The sequence below is a fragment of the Eleutherodactylus coqui genome, chromosome 5, assembly GCF_035609145.1.
Source record: "Eleutherodactylus coqui strain aEleCoq1 chromosome 5, aEleCoq1.hap1, whole genome shotgun sequence".
Taxonomy (NCBI): Eukaryota; Metazoa; Chordata; class Amphibia; order Anura; family Eleutherodactylidae; genus Eleutherodactylus; species Eleutherodactylus coqui.
The window spans coordinates 199,020,806-199,044,255 of record NC_089841.1 but is presented as its reverse complement, the minus strand read 5'-3'; the positions used below and the strand labels follow the sequence as shown (position 1 = coordinate 199,044,255).

General features: G+C 46.9%; 1 protein-coding gene across 2 annotated transcripts in view; it reads left to right on the top strand.

Annotated features, from left to right (window-relative positions):
* The window catches only part of SYK (spleen associated tyrosine kinase), an 82,519-nt gene that overhangs the window by 29,769 nt on the left and 29,300 nt on the right, over positions 1-23,450 (top strand). For both annotated transcript variants that reach the window (XM_066604052.1, XM_066604050.1), the window contains exons 3-5: positions 400-560; positions 11,682-11,820; positions 21,916-22,006. In XM_066604052.1, coding sequence (XP_066460149.1) covers positions 400-560; positions 11,682-11,820; positions 21,916-22,006 — 391 coding nt within the window. The remainder of the gene's footprint in view (positions 1-399; positions 561-11,681; positions 11,821-21,915; positions 22,007-23,450) is intronic.

Here is a 23,450-nt window from a genome sequence, read left to right as displayed (position 1 = left end):
GTGAAAAGGATGTGCAAAAAACTGGAATGGAGGCGCAACCCTCTAAGCTACTAGAAGATGTAGATCAAGGTCCAATGTGTGATGGTGAAAGAAGTGCTTTCACCATCACACATTGGACCTTGATCTACATTTTCTAGTAGCTTAGAGGGTTGCGCCTCCATTCCAGTTTTTTTCACATCATTTTCTGTAAATTCTGACCACCCACTGCTGCTGCATTCAACTGAGTTGGAGGTGCTGGGGGCCCAAACATAAGCTAAGTGTGCATCCCAGACATGGGACCTGCATGTAATGGACTGTCATGGCATATGCTGTGTGTCAGATGGCAATACCCATGTAAAGCTCAAAATAGGCCACTCACTAAATATCCATTAATATTTCTGTGTATTTTGGAATTTACAGGGCGAAGCTCTCGAACAAGCCTTTATCAGCCAAAAACCTCAGCTAGAGAAGTTGATTGCCACCACCGCTCATGAAAAAATGCCTTGGTTCCACGGCAGCATTCTTAGAGAGGAATCTGAGCAACTACTGCTGAATGGTGTAAAGAGCAACGGCACCTTCCTGTGAGTAACCATTACAGAGGGTAATCGGGGAATCTTGACCATTACAAGCAACAGATATTAAATGGCAATAATAATGCTTTATTGCAACACATAGTGGACGAAGTTAAAAAATATGTTGGTCTTTTATGATTATCTTTAATCCCTTACGGACCGGCCTGTTTTGGCACATAAAGTGGTTTTTCAATATAATTTTCTTTCTAAAGTAGCAAATGCTGTAAGATACCAACAGAACAAATATTACCAGTTCAACCCATTCCCACCAAATATAACAGGCTGCTTTCACATCTGCGCCAGTTTCCCTGCTCTGTTCAGGGAGCAGGAAAGGTGAATCCCCTTGCCAACAGGTCAGTCTTATGACGGAACCGTACAGCGCCGAACAAACCCCATTGACTATGTTGGTGTCCGTTCGGCTTCTGCTCAGCTGCCCGCCGTTTTTTCCCGGAAGGAAAAACGCTGCATGCAGCGCTAATTCTTCCGGTATTTTGTGCCAGATCTGTACCAAAGGTTGCAGCACAGAGGTGAAGGCGGCCTTAACAGGTACGTTGTGTGTGATATATTGTCCATTTACTGCATACCAAAATTCATCTGAAAATAGATAATAGACTGTTTATATGCCGTAGAGAAGTTCTACGAATGTACAATATACTTAATGAGTTATATAATACAGAGTTTTCAGGCTGATTAAACTTTGGCATATTTTATAAAGCTTTCTCCTACTTGTAGTTGACAATACGAATCAGTCAGCAGTCGGTTATTTATAAAGATGCTGTGTTAGACGAGTGCCTGTAAATAATGCATGGAGCCGTTCTCAACCACACTGCCAGGACACCTTTCAATGGCACTGAAAATTTAACCCAGCCTTGACCAGGAAAGAGGGGTTTTCTGCTCCACTTCATATACCCAGTACTACACCCACCTATATGAAGAAAGACAAAAGTCTGCATGCGACTGGATTACAAAGGTCACAGCAGGCGATTTATAAATTGAATACCAACTTTACAAAACTTTCACAAAAGTAACAGAACCCCCGCTCCTTTATACGAAACAGTAAAAGCAATAATAAAACTATTAAATTTACTGTATCATCACTGTTCCCTCTCAATATAAAACAAACAGATAGGTCTTTGTAACGGGGCACCAAGCCTCATAACAACTCTCCCCAGGCACAACAGCGCCACCTCAAGGATTACAACTGATGTTCTATAATACATGCAATAAAACCTCCCTGTCAGACCTTAGCCTCAACAGTCATATCTTTGGCAATTTCTTGCCAACTATGGGTGAATGCCGACAAAAAAACGGATTTCTACCGCATTTCCCACGGCGGAAATCTGCAGCTATTATGTTCTATTGAACCGAAGCTTTCTGCCTGCCAATGCTCACATGCAGAATTCTACAGCGGATTTCCACAGTGGGAAATAAATCGTGGCATGTTCTATTTACCGCGGATTTACGCCGCGGGAGGTCTCCATTAATCCTTTCCAATCCACTGTCTGACCTCTGAAGACATTATGATTTAAGACTGTACAGCTCAGATGTTGGAGGACATCCGTCGGGGTTCTCTTACTGTATATTGCCAGTCTCTCTGCTGTCGGAGCCTATCCAACGTGTCACTTCATGCAGTGTGTCCTTTGAAATCAATGGGCTGTCCATGTAATACATGGCTGTAACGGGGCCTGCAGTGGAAGAACCGCTCTTTGTAACCATTATCTGCTCTGGTTAAATAGAACTACAAGAAAAAGCTGTGGACCTGCGCTGCTTTCATATGTAAAAAACAATATTGAATGTCTCAATAGCCAATATTTGGATAGAGGCAAAAAGAAATTTTTATTTCATGCACATAAAAGAGTGAGGTCTCAACCTCATACAATCGTATAAAAAAATACTTGCGGGATCCTATGCAACGCGTTTCGGCGTAATACACGCCTTTCTCAAGCATACAGATACATCCATTCTGCTCTGGTTAAAGGGGTTGTCTGGTTACCGGACAACATTTCCCCTATACTGTGCTAAAATAAGAAAATCAACTGTACTTGCGCATCTTCTACAAAATTGTAGCCCTGCCGTCCTCCTGGTGTTTGTTATTGAAGATGATGTCATGGTGACATCATGGTGACAGCTGCAGCCAATCAAAGGCCGCAGCATCACCATTCTGAATTTCTGGCATCATGGCAGCCAGGATGCGAGCACTGATGCCAGAAGAATGGGCAATAATTCTGCAGCTTCTGATTGGCTGCAACGATCATGTGATATCCGGTAACATCATCTCCAACAACAAACCCCTGGAGGACAGCAGGGCTACAATGCTGGATTGAGGTGGCAGAGGAGGGAGAAGTACAGCTGATTTTATTTCTTATCACAGCTGGTGATACACAGATGAGTGTTGTCTAGTAACCGGACAACCCCTCTAGGAGACAAGGGTGTTAAAGGGCTATTACGGTGATTTTTTCTTCATTCATTCATTATGTAGCTATCCTCCAGTAAATATAAGTGAGCTAGCTTTGCCTTGGTTAGTTATTAGAGATGAGCGAGCACCAAAATGCTCGGGTGCTCGTTACTCGAGACGAACTTTTCGCGATGCTCGAGGGTTCGTTTCGAGTAACGAACCCCATTGAAGTCAATGGACGACCCGAGCATTTTTGTATATCGCCGATGCTCGCTAAGGTTTTCACTTGTGAAAATCTGGGCAATTCAAGAAAGTGATGGGAACGACACAGCAACGGACAGGACAGGCGAGGGGCTACATGTTGGGCTGCATCTCAAGTTCCCAGGTCCCACTATTAAGCCATAATAGCGGCAAGAGTGGGCCCCCCCCCCTCCCAACAATTTTTACTTCTGAAAAGCCCTCATTAGCAATGCATACCTTAGCTAACCACCACACTACCTCCAACAAAGCACAATCACTGCCTGCATGACACTCCGCTGCCACTTCTCCTGGGTTACATGCTGCCCAACCCCCCCCCCCCCCCGCACGACCCAGTGTCCACAGCGCACACCAAACTGTCCCTGCCCAGCCTTCAGCTGCCCTCATGCCACGCCACACTCATGTCTATTTAAAAGTGCGTCTGCCATGAGGAGGAGCCGCAGGCACACACTGCAGAGGGTTGGCACGGCTAGGCAGCGACCCTCTTTAAAAGGGGCGGGGCGATAGCCCACAATGCTGTACAGAAGCAATGAGAAATATAATCCTATGCCACCGCCATCAGGAGCTGCACACGTGGGCATAGCAATGGGGAACCTATGTGCCACACACTATTCATTCTGTCAAGGTGTCTGCATGCCCCAGTCAGACCGCGTTTTTTTATAAATAGTCACAGGCAGGTACAACTCCGCAATGGGAATTCCGTGTGCACCCACAGTATGGGTGGCTCCCTGGAACCCACCGGCGGTACATAAATATATCCCATTGCATTGCCCATCACAGATGAGGTAATGTCGTGCTTAATGCAGGTGGGCTTCGGCCCACACTGCATGCCCCAGTCTGACTGGGGTTCTTTAGAAGTGGACACATGCAGTTACAACTCCGTGTGGACCCACAGCATGGGTGGGTGCCAGGAAGCCACCGGCGGTACATAAATATATCCCATTGCAGTGCCCAACACAGCTGATGTAACGTCAGCTGTAATGCAGGTGGGCTAAAAATTAATTTGATTACACTGTAGGCAAGGGCCCCCAAAAATTGGTGTACCAACAGTACTAATGTACCTCAGAAAAATTGCCCATGCCCAACCAAGAGGGCAGGTGAAACCCATTAATCGCTTTGGTTAATGTGGCTTAATTGGTAACTAGGCCTGGAGGCAGCCCAGTTAAAAAAAAAATTGGTTCAGGTGAAAGTTTCAACGCTTTAATGAGCATTGAAACGTATAAAAATTGTTTACAAAAATTATATGACTGAGCCTTGTGGGCCTAAGAAAAATTGCCTGTTCGGCGTGATTACGTCAGGTTTCAGGAGGAGGAGCAGGAGGAGGAATATTATACACAGATTGATGAAGCAAAAATGTCCCCGTTTTGGATGGTGAGAGAGAACGATGCTTCCATCCGCGGGTGCAGCCTACGTATTGCTTAGGTATCGCTGCTGTCCGCTGGTGGAGAAGAGAAGTCTGGGGAAATCCAGGCTTTGTTCATCTTGATGAGTGTTAGCCTGTCGGCACTGTCGGTTGACAGGCGGGTACGCTTATCTGTGATGATTCCCCCAGCCGCACTAAACACCCTCTCCGACAAGACGCTAGCCGCAGGACAAGCAAGCACCTCCAGGGCATACAGCGCGAGTTCAGGCCACATGTCCAGCTTCGACACCCAGTAGTTGTAGGGGGCAGAGGCGTCACCGAGGACGGTCGTGCGATCGGCTACGTACTCCCTCACCATCCTTTTACATTGCTCCCGCCGACTCAGCCTTGACTGGGGAGCGGTGACACAGTCTTGCTGGGGAGCCAGAAAGCTGTCAAAGGCCTTAGAGATTGTTCCCCTGCCTGTGCTGTACATGCTGCCTGATCTCTGCGCCTCCCCTGCTACCTGGCCCTCGGAACTGCGCCTTCGGCCACTAGCGCTGTCGGATGGGAATTTTACCATCAGTTTGTCCGCCAGGGTCCTGTGGTATAGCATCACTCTCGAACCCCTTTCCTCTTCGGGTATGAGAGTGCAAAGGCTCTCCTTATACCGTGGATCGAGCAGTGTGTACACCCAGTAATCCGTAGTGGCCAGAATGCGTGTAACGCGAGGGTCACGAGAAAGGCATCCTAACATGAAGTCAGCCATGTGTGCCAGGGTACCTGTACGCAACACATGGCTGTCCTCACTAGGAAGATCACTTTCAGGATCCTCCTCCTCCTCCTCCTCCTCAGGCCATACACGCTGAAAGGATGACAGGCAAGCAGCATGTGTACCCTCAGCAGTGGGCCAAGCTGTCTCTTCCCCCTCCTCCTCATCCTCCTCATGCTCCTCCTTCTCCTCAACACGCTGAGATATAGACAGGAGGGTGCTCTGACTATCCAGCGACATACTGTCTTCCCCCGCCTCTGTTTCAGAGCGCAAAGCGTCTGCCTTTATGGTTTGCAGGGAACTTCTCAAGAGGCATAGCAGAGGAATGGTGACGCTAATGGTTGCAGCATCGCCGCTCACCATCTGGGTAGACTCCTCAAAGTTTCCAAGGACCTGGCAGATGTCTGCCAACCAGGCCCACTCTTCTGTAAAGAATTGAGGAGGCTGACTCCCACTACGCCGCCCATGTTGGAGTTGGTATTCCACTATAGCTCTACGCTGCTCATAGAGCCTGGCCAACATATGGAGCGTAGAGTTCTACCGTGTGGGCACGTCGCACAGCAGTCGGTGCACTGGCAGATGAAACCGATGTTGCAGGGTACGCAGGGTGGCAGCGTCCGTGTGGGACATGCGGAAATGTGCGCAGAGCCGGCGCACCTTTCCGAGCAGGTCTGACAAGCGTGGGTAGCTTTTCAGAAAGCGCTGAACCACCAAATTAAAGACGTGGGCCAGGCATGGCACGTGCGTGAGGCTGCCGAGCTGCAGAGCCGCCACCAGGTTACGGCCGTTGTCACACACGACCATGCCCGGTTGGAGGCTCAGCGGCGCAAGCCAGCGGTCGGTCTGCTCTGTCAGACCCTGCAGCAGTTCGTGGGCCGTGTGCCTCTTCTCTCCTAAGCTGAGTAGTTTCAGCACGGCCTGCTGACGCTTGCCCACCGCTGTGCTGCCATGCCGCGCGACACCGACTGCTGGCAACTTGCTGCTGCTGACACATCTTGATTGCGAGACAGAGGTTGCGGAGGAGGAGGGTGGTTTAGTGGAGGAAGCATACACCGCCGCAGATACCCCCACCGAGCTGGGGCCCGCAATTCTGGGGGTGGGTAGGACGTGAGCGGTCCCAGGCTCTGACTCTGTCCCAGCCTCCACTAAATTCACCCAATGTGCCGTCAGGGAGATATAGTGGCCCTGCCCGCCTGTGCTTGTCCACGTGTCCGTTGTTAAGTGGACCTTGGCAGTAACCGCGTTGGTGAGGGCGCGTACAATGTTGCGGGAGACGTGGTCGTGCAGGGCTGGGACAGCACATCGGGAAAAGTAGTGGCGACTGGGAACTGAGTAGCGCGGGGGCCGCCGCCACATACTTTTGAAAGACTCCGTTTCCACAACCCTATATGGCAGCATCTCCAGGCTGATAAATTTGGCTATGTGCACGTTTAACGCTTGAGCGTGCGGGTGCGTGGCAGCATACTTGCGCTTGCGCTCCAACACTTGCGCTAGCGACGGCTGGACGGTGCGCTGACAGACATTGGTGGATGGGGCCGAGGACAGCGGAGGTGAGGGTGTGGGTGCAGGCCAGGAGACGGTAGTGCCTGTGTCCTCAGGGGGGGGTTGGATCTCAGTGGCAGGTTGGGGCAAAGGGGGAGAGGCAGCGGTGCAAACCGGAGGCGGTGAATGGCCTTCGTCCCACCTTGTGGGGTGCTTGGCCATCATATGTCTGCGCATGCTGGTGGTGGTGAGGCTGGTGGTGGTGGCTCCCCGGCTGATCTTGGCGCGACAAAGGTTGCACACCACTGTTCGTCGGTCGTCTGCACTCTCAGTGAAAAACTGCCAGACCTTTGAGCACCTCGGCCTCTGCAGGGTGGCATGGCGCTAGGGGGCGCTTTGGGAAACAATTGGTGGATTCTTCGGTCTGGCCCTGCCTCTACCCCTGGACACCGCACTGCCTCCTGTAACCTGCCCTGCTGCTGCCCTTGCCTCCCCCTCTGAAGACCTGTCCTCAGTAGGCGTAGCAAACCAGGTGGGGTCAGTCACCTCATCGTCCTGCTGCTCTTCCTCCGAATCCTCTGTGCGCTCCTCCCTCGGACTTACTGCCCTTACTACTACCTCACTGATAGACAACTGTGTCTCATCGTCATCGGCCTCCTCACCCACTGAAAGGTCTTGAGACAGTTGCCGGAAGTCCCCAGCCTCATCCCCCGGACCCCGGGAACTTTCCAAAGGTTGGGCATCAGTCACAATAAACTCCTCTGGTGGGAGAGGAACCATTGCTGCCCAATCTGAGCAGGGGCCCGAGAACAGTTCTTGGGAGTCTGCCCGCTCCTCAGAATGTGTCATTGTAATGGAGTGAGGAGGCTGGGAGGAAGGAGGAGCAGCAGCCAGAGGATTCAGAGTTGCAGCAGTAGACAGCGCAGAACTCTGGGTGGACGATAGATTGCTGGATGCACTTTCTGCCATCCCGGACAGGACCTGCTCACACTGCTCATTTTCTAATAAAGGTCTACCGCGTGGACCCATTAATTGTGAGATGAATGTGGGGATGCCAGAAACGTGCCTCTCTCCTAATCCCGCAGCAGTCTGCTGCGATACACCTGGATCAAGAGCTGGGCCTGTGCCCACACCCTGACTTGGGCCTCCGCGTCCTCGCTGGCGTCCACGTCCTCTAGGCCTACCCCTACCCCTCAGCATGCTGTATTACCAGTGATGCAGAAACAGAACGCTGTAATTAAATGTGCCGCTTATTGGCCTGTGGTTGGAGGCTGACTTCGCTTACGGAACGCCAGGAAATAATTTTGCGCAAGCCTGCTGTTACACTTAGCTGGCTGCGTATGAATTAGGAGGACTACTACACCCAGCACAGACCCAGAACACTGAGGACAGTCACAGGCAGCCCAAATAGATTTTTTTCCCCAAATGTTTTTGCAAAGACCCACTGCCTAAATTCAATCAATATGTCTTCTGTCCCTGCCTCACAATATATGTGTTCTGTCCCTGCCTCACAATATATGTCTTCTGTCCCTGCCTCACCACTACTGGCCCTGCACTATGTCTAATTACTGCAGGGCGCAATGCTCTGCACGGCCGATATACAAAAAAAAAAATGTGCAACACTGCAAAAAGCAGCCTCCACAGTACTGCACACGGTTAGATGTGGCCCTAAGAAGGACCGTTGGGGTTCTTGAAGCCTAAAATACTCCTAACGCTCTCCCTATAGCAGCTCCGGCACCAACAGCACTTTCCCTAAACTATGTCAGAACAAATCTGTGGCGAGCCGCAGGAGGGGCCGATTTTTATACTCGGGTGACACCTGATCTCGCCAGCCACTCACTGCAGGGGGGTGGTATAGGGCTTGAACGTCGCAGGGGGAAGTTGTAATGCCTTCCCTGTCTTTCTATTGGCCAGAAAAGCGCGCTAACGTCTCAGAGATGAATGTGAAAGTAACTCGAACATCGCGTGGTCCTCGTCTCGAGTAACGAGCATCTCGAACACGCTAATACTCGAACGAGTATGAAGCTCGGACGAGTACGTTCGCTCATCTCTATTAGTTATTTCTTTCTGTCAGAATTTCCCAGTCTCTTTTTTTTCTCAAATGGTCATGTGATCTCAGTTCTGACCAGATCAGATCTACTTGGGGTTATGTAGTCAACTCCTAGTCAAATTCTCAGTTTGTGCGATGCTATTACATTGATCTACCACAGAAACTGCCTAGAGGGGGATGCAGACACTCATATCACAGTTACTGATGACGATCACATTGCTCCTGTCACACAGTTATAATAGAGGAGATCACAGCTCATCCATCTGACTGTATACTTACGGTCTGTAGCTTATATTGGTAAATATAGAAGGTAATGATAATTAAACTGTCCCCTAGCAGGCAAAAAATGGTATAGCCTCTAGCTAATGCTATGCTAATGCATCATGGGGTAGATGTGCAACTGAAAGAAGAGGAGGCTGCACTGCAGGCCTATAGAGTGTGAGAGGCAAGCAATTGAGGGGGGGAGGGAGGCATGGAAAAATGTGTTTTCACTGGAGTGGCCCTTAAATATATTTGACAATAACTGATAATGGTCTGCAACAGCTTCACTTGATAAAGTCCTATGTAAAGCCCCTGTAGCCAGTGATATCATATTGTGGTATACCAAATGGCAAACCTAGCCACATCTGACAAACATGAGCTTTGTTATATCAGTATATATGCAAAGATATCTCTGTGCACTTCCTGCTACAGATGTAGATTAAAATGTGTTACTGTATTAACTGTTAGGTTCACATTATAGATAATCTAACACATATAAACATAGTGTCTGCTAATGATCATTCGCTCATGGAAGTGCTGGGGATTCTAGGTGCTTAAAATAACCAAAGGGAAGCAAAAAGTGACAGCACACTAGATGGCAGTTAGCAGTCATGTGAAATCAGTAGATGATGTATGAGCACTAGAGCCTCCATTGGTATAATAGACACAGAGCAACCAATGATTGCTGATTGTGAGACTAAAGGTGCTTTTACATGGGACGATCTGTTGGGCAACAGATGCCCGACAGGTCATCCCAGCGAGCATCGCTGACTCTATGAAGGCGCAGTAGTAAATGGAGGTGGAGCGGGACCCGGATCATTCTTGCCCCTCTCCATTCACAGTAAGCAGGCAGTCGTTCATACGTTTCCAATCATTCCATGTAAAATCACCTTAACTACATACATTACGGTATATCTCAATGTATCAGTGTGTATCATTACATGTCTGTTTCATCTGCAGTATAAGTGCAAAGACTTTGCCCCATTGACTACTCCCTGTCCGTACAACATTGACTTGCATTGCCCGTACATTCTCTTTTAGAAGCTATGCTGCCCTACTGCTCTTCTGCTTTTGGCTAGATGTAAGATTTATACAGACTAACCAGGAACGTAGCTTGGTATGCAAGGGTAACAATTGCCTCTCGGTCCCAGGTAGGTGGGCAATTTTGAGGGCAAAATAGCCTTCAAGTTCTGCCTCAGAGACTGGTAGCGTTTGTAAGCATTCGATTACCAGAAATTGCATGATCTGTGAATGCCCCAAATTTGTTTGTGGTTTCCGACCTGGTAGGGTGTATTTTTATCACATCCTGTACTGACCAGTGGTTAGCAACAAGCTGTTTGTCTAAGAGTGAAACTGTCTCTGTACTTCCAAAATAATCATTACAGCAAAGTCACTCACTATGTCTTGCTGGTGGATACATGCACAGTGCCAGCTTTGTGTTCTGGGAAGTACCTGTCCGGATGATCTTCTGTGCTGCGAATGTGCCGGCCGCACATGCGTAGTACAGTTTATGCCCCGTCATCGCTAGGCGAAGACGCGAATTCTGCAACCTTTCCGCAATGACGGTTGCAGAAGGGACGCGGATCGGACGTCTTCCATTGACTTCAATGGAACACATCCGTGCTCAAATAGACCATACTGCGATTTTCTATCAGCGAGCGAAAAAGCGCAATTGGTTTCTGCTTGTGGTCATGGAAAAGCAATTTTTTCCATAGTATGTTATGAGCAGTATTTGCTGTGGAATCCGGAGGCGAATGCCCGCTCCAGATTCCGCAATGCATTTTTATATAGTTTTGGGCCCCCTGATTGTACGAGCTCTAGAAACATATGATTTGTAAAATCCCTTTTTCACTAACACTCGCGAATATGAATTGTATATTCCGCAAGCGGAGAAAAAAATCGCTGCATGCTCTATTTTGCCATGGATTCAATGCGGACGTCCTTCACCAAAGTTAATGGAGGCCGTCTGAACCAGGTACCCACGTCATCGCTTAGCGATGGCGCGGGACATACAAACAATAAAAAAAACCTGTACTGCGCATGACCAATGGCAAGCCACCGCTGTCATCCGCAATATAGAAAATCCAGGTATGTTTGGTCACTGGCTGGGCTCACAGCCGATACCACTGTGGGCCTTTTACATGCGGAATCTGGTCCGCCCGTGTGAAGCCGGCCTTACCCAAAGAGTGAAGACAGAGCTGATACAAAGTTAAAAAGAAGGATTCAAACCCTGCCTGCCTATTGACAAGAATATCTGTATCAGTGTTCACATTTACAGCCAATGTGGACTGGAATTTCCGTTCTTTATGCACAGGATACACTGTAGAACTCTCCTTTGTGTCTGTGCAAACAATCGCATTATGTAGTGCAAGGTTTATTAATTTGTATCAGTTTTCAGAGAGGCGCTTTGTAAGTTTGGATGAACTGCTGGAATGTAGTTTGCACTAAGCAGCGGCTAATTCTTCCCGTTTCATATTACACATGCAGGCAGATGGCAGAATCCATATAATATTGATTATTTAATATCAATTGTTCCTATTGTAAACCTTCATTAACATTGTATGTTCTAGAATACGAGAACGGGACAACAATGGATCCTATGCTTTGTGTCTGCTTCACGATCGGAAGGTTTCACATTATCGCATTGATCGAGATAAAACTGGAAAACTGTCAATACCAGAAGGAAAGAAATTTGACACTTTGTGGCAGGTATGACTACACTTTTAAGCATTATTGCAAGCAGTAAAATGTCTTTAACCCAGGTGCTATGGTGTTGAAAGATGGGGACACAAGCCCTAACACCAGATTTACACAAGCAAATTCCTATGCAAGGTTTATGCGCTGTGAGATGCACAAAATTTGCATGAAAAAATGAACAATTTTAAATGGGTCTAGTTATATGTGCGATTTTTCTCCCGCCATGGCTTTTAGTTCCCAGGCTTGTACAAAGAGTCTAACATTGACTTGCAGGAATGCTGCCCTCCAATAGGTGGCACTGTAAAGGTAATGCTCCATCTCCTTTATTTGTATATTACCAGAGGAGCATGAATAGCCTTTTAAGTCTCCTTCCTCACAAAGCCAGAAACCTACTGCACAGTAATAAGGGGCAAATACCCCGAAACAGCTGTCTGTGTATGGATTCTGACTTGGCTTTTAATTCCCAGTCATTGTTACAAGGCTTGAATAAAGAGTCTAACATTGACTTGCAGGAATGCTGCCTTCCAACAGGGGGCGCTGCAGAAATATTGTTACATCTCCCTTATTTGCATATTACCCAGAGGAGCATGAATGGCCTTAGAAGTTTCCTCACTCACCTTTTAGGTAGGTGCTCTCCCTAAGAAGAAAAGATAGCGTTCCTGACCAACTTTTCTCTTGCAGTGATGCTACTAGATGGAAAGGTTGAAAAACTGACCCAGTATTTTTTATAGGCCATTAAAAATCTCATTGCACTCGCATCCCACTCACATGCAGGGATGTATTTACAGCTCGGGCTGTCCTAGGCACTGAGCCTGAATATGCGTCCATCATTATGATTTGTTTATAAACAACCATAATGATAGTTGGTCAGTGTTAGAAGATTAAGGTAAACCCATCACCAGGTTCGTGCCGCCCAAACCACACCAGCATGAACCCGGGACAGATATGCTCATTTGGCCCATATATGTTTTATACTGAAACCCTGCTACGTTGCCGAAATAACTTATTTAGAAACTTGACTCTGAGCTCAGCACTCAACGCTCTTGAGCCCAAGACACCATAGTCAAAAACGGCTTCTGCATTTCTAGCTGTGATTGTGAAGCCTCGCTGCTGTTGATCTATGATCAGACAGTCTGGGGGCTTCTTCAGACAACCATATTTGCGAGTGTGACAGGCCTCTTCAGTCAGCTGATTGGTGGGGATCCCAAACGCCATATTATGAAGATAGGTCACCAATATTTTGCTCCTGCATGTCTGGATCAGATTTTTTTAGCATACCCCAGACTGCAGAAGTTATTTTCCAAAATGCTGTCTTGTCCGGTGATCCCTTAAAGGGGTTGTCCCGCGCCGAAACGGGTTTTTTTTTTTCAACCCCCCCCCCCGTTCGGCGCGAGACAACCCCGATGCAGGGACCTAAGGAAAGCTTACCGGAGCGCTTACCTTAATCCCCGCGCTCCGGTGACTTCAATACTTACCGGTGAAGATGGCCGCCGGGATCCTCTACCTCCGTGGACCGCAGCTCTTCTGTGCGGTCCATTGCCGATTCCAGCCTCCTGATTGGCTGGAATCGGCATGTGACGGGGCGGAGCTACACGGAGCCCCATAGAGAACAGAGAAGACCTGGACTGCGCAAGCGCGGCTAATTTGGCCATCGGAGGCCGAAAATTAGTCGGCACCATGGAGACGAGGACGCTAGCAACGGAGCAGGTAAGTATAAAACTTTTTATAACTTCTGTATGGCTCATAATTAATGCACAATGTACATTACAAAGTGCATTATTATGGCCATACAGAAGTGTATAGACCCACTTGCTGCCGCGGGACAACCCCTTTAATGATATGGGCTGGATGTTTTACTTTTCACTGATGTATACAAATGCATGGAGAGTTTCATGAATTCTGATACTTTTCATGGCATATAGCTGTAACCCAACTGACTGACTACAGGACTGTGCAAAAATTTTAGGCAGGCGTGGAAAAAATGCTTCTAAGTGCACGCTCGTCCATACTGGTGTTAGTCTCAGTTAGGCATTTCTGCTTCTCTGTTCCGTTTAATGGAAGAGAGAAGCAGGAATAAAACGGAATTAAATGTGTCCGTTTTGTTCCCCATTGATTTCAATGGATTTTCATTAAAAACTGTAATATTTATATTTAATTATGTTTAATTCTGTTCTGTTTCATTTCTGTTTTTCAAACGGACGTGCTTAACTGAGCCTAATGCCATGTAGGCGAGTCCTAAAAGTTATTTCACTAATTGAACTGTTTATAGCTTATTTTTGTCAGTTAGCAAAATGCAACGTGAATGAACAGTAGATCTCCCTGAATGGGTGATACTCGCACCCAGGCGGAACTGACACATTAAATGCACAAACTCACTTACCAAACAACCTCACACACTAGAGCAGATGGTAAAGCTGAATATAAAAGCGAGGGACTAGTTCGTACATTGGCCAATAAACTTAAACTGCAGTCCCTACTCTAGACACTAAACAGGCAGCACAGCACACTACACACACAGCAAACTGAGCAGACACTACTCACACAGCAAGCTGCAATCTGACCAGAGACTACTCACACAGCAAACTCCAAGCTGACCAGACACTACTCTCACAGGAAGCTGCCAGCTGACCAGACACTACAGATAGTCCCCTACTTGCGAACATTCGATTTACGAATTTCGCAAGATGCAAACAATCTGTTCTGCACAGTATGATGTAATGCTATGGCCCTAGGGCTGTCTATGCAGAGCACCTATCAAGCCGTGCGCTTGTTGGGCACTCTGCATAGGCAGCCCTGGGGCCTTTCAGGAGGTCCCCGGCAGCCTAGCAACCGCACAGCGCCCCGCGATCTCATCACAGGACATTGTATGGGCCCCCTGAGTGTCGGGTGCAGGCTGTTCCTTACAGCGGGCACCCAGCGGCAGCAGTTTCGACGAGCCGCGCCGCTCATCAGAACTGTTAACACTTTAAATACTGCTGTCAGAGCGGTATTTAAAGCATTAACAGTTCCGACAAGTGGTGTGGCTCGTCGGAACTGCTGCCGCCGGGTGCCCGCTGTAAGGAACAGCCTGCACCTGATGTTGTATGGAGCGGGATTCACCCGCGATCCCGCTCCATACAACCATTTGTTCGGACTTGCGAACAAATGGACTTGCGAACAGGTTCCTGGAACGGAACCTGTTCACAAGTAGGGGACTATCTGTACTCGCACAGCAGACAAGACTGAGGAAATACAGATTCCCTGTTGCAGAGGGGCTGGGGTATATATCTACACCCAGACCCAGGGGATTGGCTGACCTGAACAACCATACCCGGCCAGCTCAATTAGCCCCCACCTGTGCAGGTGTGCTCCTGGAACCCTGTAGAACAACAAACTCCAGCAGCACAACCTAACAGTAATCAAAAACAATAGAAAGGATAACACAGCACTTATTTGAAATGGGAGCTTATCACCTAGACTAGAAGATCACACCAACTTCAACCTCTCCTCTAGTGAACTTAAAAAAACAGCCAGGGGGAAAGGGCGGAGTATGAATATAAAGCTCTCCACACCTGCCAATAAGAAGAGCAACTAGAGAACCACACCCTCAACCCTCTCCCGGGTATGACTAATAGTCAGCAAGCAATTATGCAGCATACAGAGAGATAGCAAAGAAATCCCTGCACAACAGGCATTAACCCTTGTCCTGCATAGCAACAGGGTGACAGGTCTGACCCTGCGCCGCTGCCACCATGCCACACCGCTGTTGTTACCGACAAGCCACGACAGTACCTCCCTTCCAAGAAGGGGCCTCTGGACCCTTAGGACCTGGTTTACCAAGATTCCATTTATGATCGTTTTTAATTAAGCGGTCCGTGTTGACCTCAGCAGCTGGAACCCACGTCCTCTCCTTACGACTGTACCCTCGCCAATGCACCGGATACTGCCGAGAGTTCATGACATTCACTGATACAGCTGACTTCAAATTACAGATTCCCATCCACCAACACTGGCGAAGAAGGTGACGACCCAAGTACCGGATTCACCACCTTCTTAAGTAAAGACTTGTGGAACACATCGGTGATCTTTAATGAGCTAGGAATCTCCAATCTAAAGGACACCAGGTTAATGCTCTCATTGATCTTAAAAGGGCCAACAAAACATGGACCCAGCTTAAAATTTGGTTGTTTAAGCTTAATATTCCTCGTCGATAACCAGACCAAGTCACCCACCTGGAAACTAACCACCTCTGAGCAATTGTTATCCACCACCCTCTTATAGCTTCTTACTGAGCTCTTAAGAGTTCTCTGCACTTCCTCCCAGACTGCTTCGAGGCTGGATGAGAATTCATTCTCTTGGGGCACCTCCGATATGAATTTAGCAAATGAACCAAAACACGGATGGAACCCATAATTGCAAAAAAAAAGAGATGTTCCCGTAGACTCTAAAGATCTATTGTTCAGAGCAAATTCTGCTTGGGGTAAATACCCCAACCAGCCTTCTTGGTTATGAGAAAAAAAGCACCGCAGGTACTGATCGAGACTCTGGTTGCACCTCTCTGTTTAACACTTTGTCTCAGGATGGTAAGCTGATGAAAAAGACAGCGGTATACCTAACTGGTGACACACAAAAATGCCAGAACCCAGATACAAACTGAACACCTCGATCAGAGACAATATTAGATGGTACCCCGTATAACCTAACAACATGAGCTATGAACAGCGTAGACAGTTTTTTAGCTTTGGGTAGACCAGGCAAAGCAACAAAATGACACATCTTGCTGAAGCAATCAACCATCACCTAGTTAACAGTGTTTTCCTCTGAGGAAAATTAGTCCACGGTTTTTCTGGTACTGGTAAAGGTAACAACTTCCCAGCTGGGCGATTTCGAGGCGATTTGGCTCTAGCACAGACCTCGCATGCAGAAACAAAGTAAAAAACATCACGTCTCAAACACAGCAACCAAAAAACTCTACTAACCAACTTTCAAGTATTGTTGATGCCTGGATGACCTGCTAGAACAGAGCTATGCATTTCGGAGAGTACCTGAAGCCTCAAATGTAGAGGAACAAAAGGCTTTCCGTCTGGCAGGCCTGCAGCTGCCAGATCTTGAGCCTTCTGAATCTACTCCTCCAGATCCAGGGACACCGCAGACACCCCCATCTTCTCAGACAGAATAGGTGCAGGGGGTTCATCAGAGACCACCGGGACAAAACTCCTAGAAAGAGCATCCACCCTGATATTTTGACTACCAGGCCGGTATGTGACCACAAAGTCAAGACGGGAGAAAAACAAACGACCACCGAGCATGTCTAGGGTTAAGTCTCTTCGCTGATTCTAAATATATGAGATTCCTGTGATTTGGTGATAACTGTTACCTTATGTTGAGTTCCCTCCAAAAGGTGCTGCCACTCTTTGAAAGCCCATTTAATGGTCAACAACTCTCTGTCACGAATGTCATAATTCTGTTTGGTAGAGGTAAACTTCCATGAGAAAAATGAATTAGTGCCTTGAGACAGAACAGCCCCCACCCCAACCTCTGAAGCATCCACCTCAACAGCAAATGGTGTGGATGAATCTGGCTGTACCAGAATAGGAGCAGATGCAAAACACTTCTTCAAAGTCTCAAATGCGTGAATTGCTTTCGGAGACCATTCAGAAGAAAAGGACCCTTTTTTCGTCATATCAATCAGAAGTTTGACCTTCTCCGAAAACCCGTGTATGAACTTACGATAATCATTTGTGAACACCAAGAATCTTTGAAGTGCCTTTAAATTTTCTGGCTGAACCCAGTCCAAAAGAGCTCGGACCTTCCCGGGGTCCATCTTAAATCCCTGTGGGGTTATAACATGCCTCAGAAAGGTAATCTGTACGGTGAAAAAACACTTCAAAATAGATTTTTTTTCATAGAGAGCTTGCAACACTTGATGAACATGCAAAATATGACAATCACAATCAGGGGAAAAATAAGAATGTCATCCAAATAAACCAACACAAAACATCCAATGAATTTCTGAAGTACCTAATTTATGAAAGCCTGGAACACTGTGGGGGCGTTGGTCAAACCGAAAGGCATAACAAGATTTTTCAAAATGACCTTCGTGAGTGTTGAAGGCTGTTTTCCATTCATCACCTTCTCTGATCTGTATTAAGTTGCCCCCCGCAAGTCCAATTTAGAAAACCAGCAGGCTTTAACTGGCTAAACAAGTCGGGAATGAACAGTAATGGATAAGGGTTGTGCTTAGTAATCTTATTAAGTTCCCTGAAGTCCAGACATGGTCGCAGACCCCATCTTTCTTCTTGACAAAGAAGAAACCAGCAGCTATTGGTGAATTGGATGGATGTATATGTCGCTTTCTCAAGCTGTCAGCAATATACTCTTTGAGGGCCTGCCTCTCTGGACCTGACACATTATACATGCAAATCTTAGGTAGTTTGCAACCTGGAATGAGGTCAATAGTGAAATCCCCCTGCCTATAAGGTGGTAACTGGTAACTTATCCGCTTCCCCCTTAGGAAAGACGTCAGCGAAATCCTTGATGCACTCAGGTAATTCCTCAGTTTGTACCGCAGAGACATTAACTGACATGCAGTTCTGTCTACAGGAAAGATTTCACTGAACAACGTCTCCCTTTTCCCAGTCTACCACTGGGTTGTACAACTTCAGCCATAGCAATCCCAACACCACCTATGTAGAGAGAGACTCCATGACAAACAACACTATTTTCCCTCTATGGAATAATCCAATCTTTAAACAAACACCAGAAACACTTCTGAGACAGTGGGGCGGAATCAATGGCTGACACGGTTATTGGGCAGTCCAAGGGCCTAATATCAAGTCTTAGACATCTGACCACCTCATAATGAACTAAATTAACTCTGTCTCCACTATCCAAAAAAATTGTCATCGGATAACTATGCTCAAAAATAAGAATCTCTGCAGGAAGGACCAACCTGGAGGATGATATCCAGGCGATTTGCGGGCCCAAAGGGAACTTCCCCTTAACCTCCAGGCGAGCTAGTTTTCTGACTGAGACCCCCGAAAAGAACACACCTGGAGGAAGTGTCCTTTACAACCACAGAAAAAACAGCAACCTCTGCCCCCCTGCTGCTCCTTTCTCACAGCTCCACCAGATAAAGAGCCCACTTTCATGGGTTCATTAGGCTCCGCTGATTCTACGAACAATGCAAAAGATAGCTCATTTGCCCACTCTCTAACTCGCCTACCAATCCGTATGGCTAGTGATGTGGCCTCATTGAGACCATGGGATCTTTAATTTTGTCACTAAGCGCAAAGCGGGATCATTGCACTGTAGATTATTTGCCCAACAGCGAAACGTGGTGCAATATCCTTACCTCCCACCAGAGATACCCAATCAGAGTCATTGTAGATCAGACTCAAAGCCTGAAAAAACATTTCTACCCACAATAATGCCTCAGAGGTGGGAGGGTAATGAAAAGGCCCACGCCTGAGAGTCTCCCTGCAACCTTGAAATCACCATCCCTGCCTTCTGAGATTCATCACCTGAGGACAAAAGGCGCAGTTTAAAGTATAATTTGCAGGATTCTTTAAACGCAAAAAACTCCTGCCTTTTACCAGAAAACCTATCTGGCAGGTCCAGCTTAGGTTCCTTATTAAACCCATTCTGCGAAGCGTTGTTGCTTAACCTCAGCAACCTCAATAACCAGAAACCTAAGCTGGTTGGACAAGGCCTCAATGGGATCCATGAACCTGCAAGGCAAAAACAGAAACCCACTGAGGAAACGTCGGGCTGGTTATTATGTCACGTCTGTGCGGCACAAGAGCCCCATGCTCAGCATGGACTCACGGTGACATTCACACGGAACGCAAGTATAGTACACCACGCAATGCAGGATGGTGAGCACCACTCCAGGTAGATGTAAAACCTGTCCCTACCAAACAGAGAAGTGAGGAGTCCCTGCCTGCAAGTAGAGCTTTTGTCCTGATAAGCCCTGCTGTCTTCCTCTGGGCCCTGACTATTCCTATAGGAACCCCTGGAGAGATGGACTGCCACAAACAATAAAGGTAACCAAAAACAATAGAAAGGATAATGCAGTACTTAACTGAAATGGGAGCTTATCACTCAGGCTAAAGGATCACCAACTCCAACCTCTCCTCTAGTGAACTGAATAACCAGCAAGGAGCAAGGCGGAAAGGGCGGAGTATGAACTTAAAGCTCTCCACACCTGCCAATAGGAAGAGCAACTAGAGAACCATGTCCCCAACCCACTCCCAGGTATGACTAAAAGTCAGCAAGCAATTATGCAGCATACAGGGGGGTAGCAAAGAAATCCCTGCACAACATGCATTAACCCTCATACTGCATAGCAACAGGGTGACAGGTCTGACCCATCATCGCGGCCACCATGCCACGACGCTGTTGTGACCGACAAGCCGTGACATTTGGGTTGTTGTCCTGCTGCAGAATAAATTTCAAAACAATCGGACATCTCCATGATAGTAGTGCCTGTATTTCTCAGCACTGAGGGCATAATTTTTCTGCACTCCAATTCCTTTGTTTTCATGCATAGTTGAGTCACTTGGCCTCGTTTCTATGTTAAAGGTTTGGCTTTTTGCTGCAATTCTTCCATGGAGACCACTTCTGACCAGACTTCTCCAAACTGTGGGTGGGTGTACCTGGGTTTCACTGATTTCTGCCAGTTCTCAGTTGATGGCACTGGTGGACATTTTTTGATTTCGAAGTGAAGAAAGCATGATGTGTCTTTCATCTGCTACACTAGGTTTCCTTGGCAAACAACTGCCTTTACGGTCCTCAACATTGTCCATTTCTTTATACTTCTTCAAAAGAGCTTGAACAGCACATCTTGAAACCTCAGTCAGCTTTGAAATCTTTGCCTGGGAGAGACCTTGCTGATGCAGTATAACTTCCATGTGTCACATCTTGTCCTGTGCACAGTCTTGCCATGGTGTTTGACCTGTGACATGAAACTGTCTTCCACAACCTCATCGGAGAGCCTAGACTGAGTGGCTGCTGAGTGAACTGTAAAAGAATTGTTTACTGTGACACAGGTGAGTCCAGAAAGAGCAAACTTTAGAGAGAGGTGCTGCCTGTGGAGAGATCAGGACACTGAGGCCTGCAGAGTCTGGTCGCCACCAAAAGGTAGATAGCAGGATGCAGCTCCAAGAGAGGAAAGAGCCTAGCAACAGGAAGAGAGAGAGGTACCTTGGACACGGTCCAGGGTAAACTGTGGGATTATGCTGTTAGGAGGCTCCAAGTTTCAGGAGAAATAGCAGCTGTGAATGCTTTACCAGGGAAGCCACTGTGGTACTGGATAAGGCTCCCAAAGATCATCTACAGAGGTGATCAGTGCAAGGTAATAATAGTGAGTGAGGTCGACCTCCATCTTAGTAGAGAGTGTGCATACTTACAGGGACTGAGTGTAACAGGCCTTTTATGTATCAATGCAATTATCACTTAAAAGGACATCAGTTGCAGGTCACAGACAGAGGCCAAACTCTGTACAGTAACGCAAGCTCTAGGAATAAAGATGCTGAGTATGGTTGGTTCATTATAATAGGGAGGTGCTAACCTCTCTCAGGAAGACTGTATATTATAACCTGTGAACTATACATTTCTGGGTCATAGAAAAAAACCTTTGCCAAAGTAATGTTAATATTATTTTTTAAACTCCCTTGCTCTCTTACTGCTTGTGTGAGTTAGTGCAAGCGGTATTTGGCCACGGTAAAGTAAAAGTCAAGTTGCTTATTCACTCCTTTACTGGTATTTGTTACACCTCCATGTTCTTAAATAAACTTTGCACATTTTTGGCAATTCCGTTGGCTGCATCGTATCCTGAAACCTGCACCACTCACCGCCACACTTTTGTTCATTCACTTTGCATTTTGTTAATTGCCAAAAAAAACTATTAACACCATTATTTTTGAAAGCATTCTTACGTTGCAGAATTTTTTTCACAGCGGCCTAAAACGTGGGCACGGCACTGTACATCCCCTGCACTGAATTGAACATTTTTATTGAATTTTTGATTGTAGCAATATTTCTATAGTATAGCTAGTAGCATACCCATTTTACTGTTTTCTTTTTGGAATCATTATGAATTGCATATGTATTGTATCACTTTTTTAGTTAGTTGAACATTATTCCTACAAACCTGATGGACTTTTGAGGGTGCTGACAAATCCGTGTCCACGATCAAGTGCGAACAGCAGTGCTGCAGGTAGGTGATTCAATGCGGGAATGGTATATAGTATAGTAAGGCCTTATTCAGACAGCTGTATATTTAGTCCTGGAGCTGTCTGTGTATTTCACGGACAGCACATGGACCTTTTATAGACTATGGGGCTATACACACAAGAACTTTTTTACAGAACTGATGGTCTGTGTGAAAAAAATTGCATGTCCTATTTTCGTCCATATCACGGATTAGAATAGGACACGCTCATACAGAATGGACAGCACATGGATGGGTGTCCTTGTGCCATTCGATGTGAGTTGCGTCCGAGATTCTTGGGCACAACGCACAAACAGCTGTGTGAATCCAGCCTACCTATACCAAAAATATACTAGATTACTTAAATATGTAGTAGGTTTGTTTTTTTCACCAGTATAGGAAAATAGCAACAGTATTTAATGGCAGGAACTAAAAAATTTGACATTTGTCAAAATGAGCATACGGAAAACAAAATGTACTACATAATATAATTTTATAATCTACAGAGTATAATGTTCTCTCTCAACCATTTTATTTGACATTTCTACTCGTTGGTTCAAGAATATTCTTTGTAAATTCCAATCATTGGCAAAATTCTGAGCTAATGTAAGAGGGCGGGGCTAGCTGGTTCCGTCCGCTAGTCCCACCCCCTCAATTGGCTAGAGAGAGATTACTATAATAAGCCCTCTAGCCATGCCCCCTCTCAAGACCCGCCCTCTGCTCTCAGGATAACCCACTAGCCCTGCCCCCTATCTCTTCAATCGTGGGGAGATATGTCAGAGATCTGCTGCAGCTCCACCCCCCCTCTCACTCCTCTCTCAGGGGGCATTCCTAGTCTGCTTTGCAATCTTCTCCTATTGATTTCAATGGAACTTACGCTGAAAACAATGGGTGATATCGCACATTCTTCTTTACGATGCGAGGTTAGAGTGAAAACATCACTAATGAGAATTAAACCATTGAAAATCATTGGTTTCATTATCATGTGTTTTCACTCACTCTCGAGTTGCAGGAAAGTCATATCGCCAGTGGGTAAGAACCCTTACTCTGACATTTACTGCCTACTAGAGATGAGCGAACGTACTCGTCCGAGCTTGATACTCAGGCGAATATTAGCGTGTTCGGGATGCTCGGTACTCGTAACGAGTACCACGCGATGTTCTGGTTACTTTCAGTTTCCTCTCTGAGACGTTAGCGCGCTTTTCTGGCCAATTGAAAGACAGGGAAGGCATTACAACTTCCCCCTGTGACGTTCAAGCCCTATACCACCCCCTGCTGTGAGTGGCTGGGGAGATCTGATGTCACCCGAGTATAAAAATCGGCCCCTCCCGCGGCTCGCCTCAGATGCCTTGTGAGTTAGCTGAGGGAAAGTACTATCGTGCTGGAGCTGCTGTAGGGAGAGCGTTAGGAGTTAGTGTAGGCTTCAAGAACCCCAACGGTCCTTCTCAGG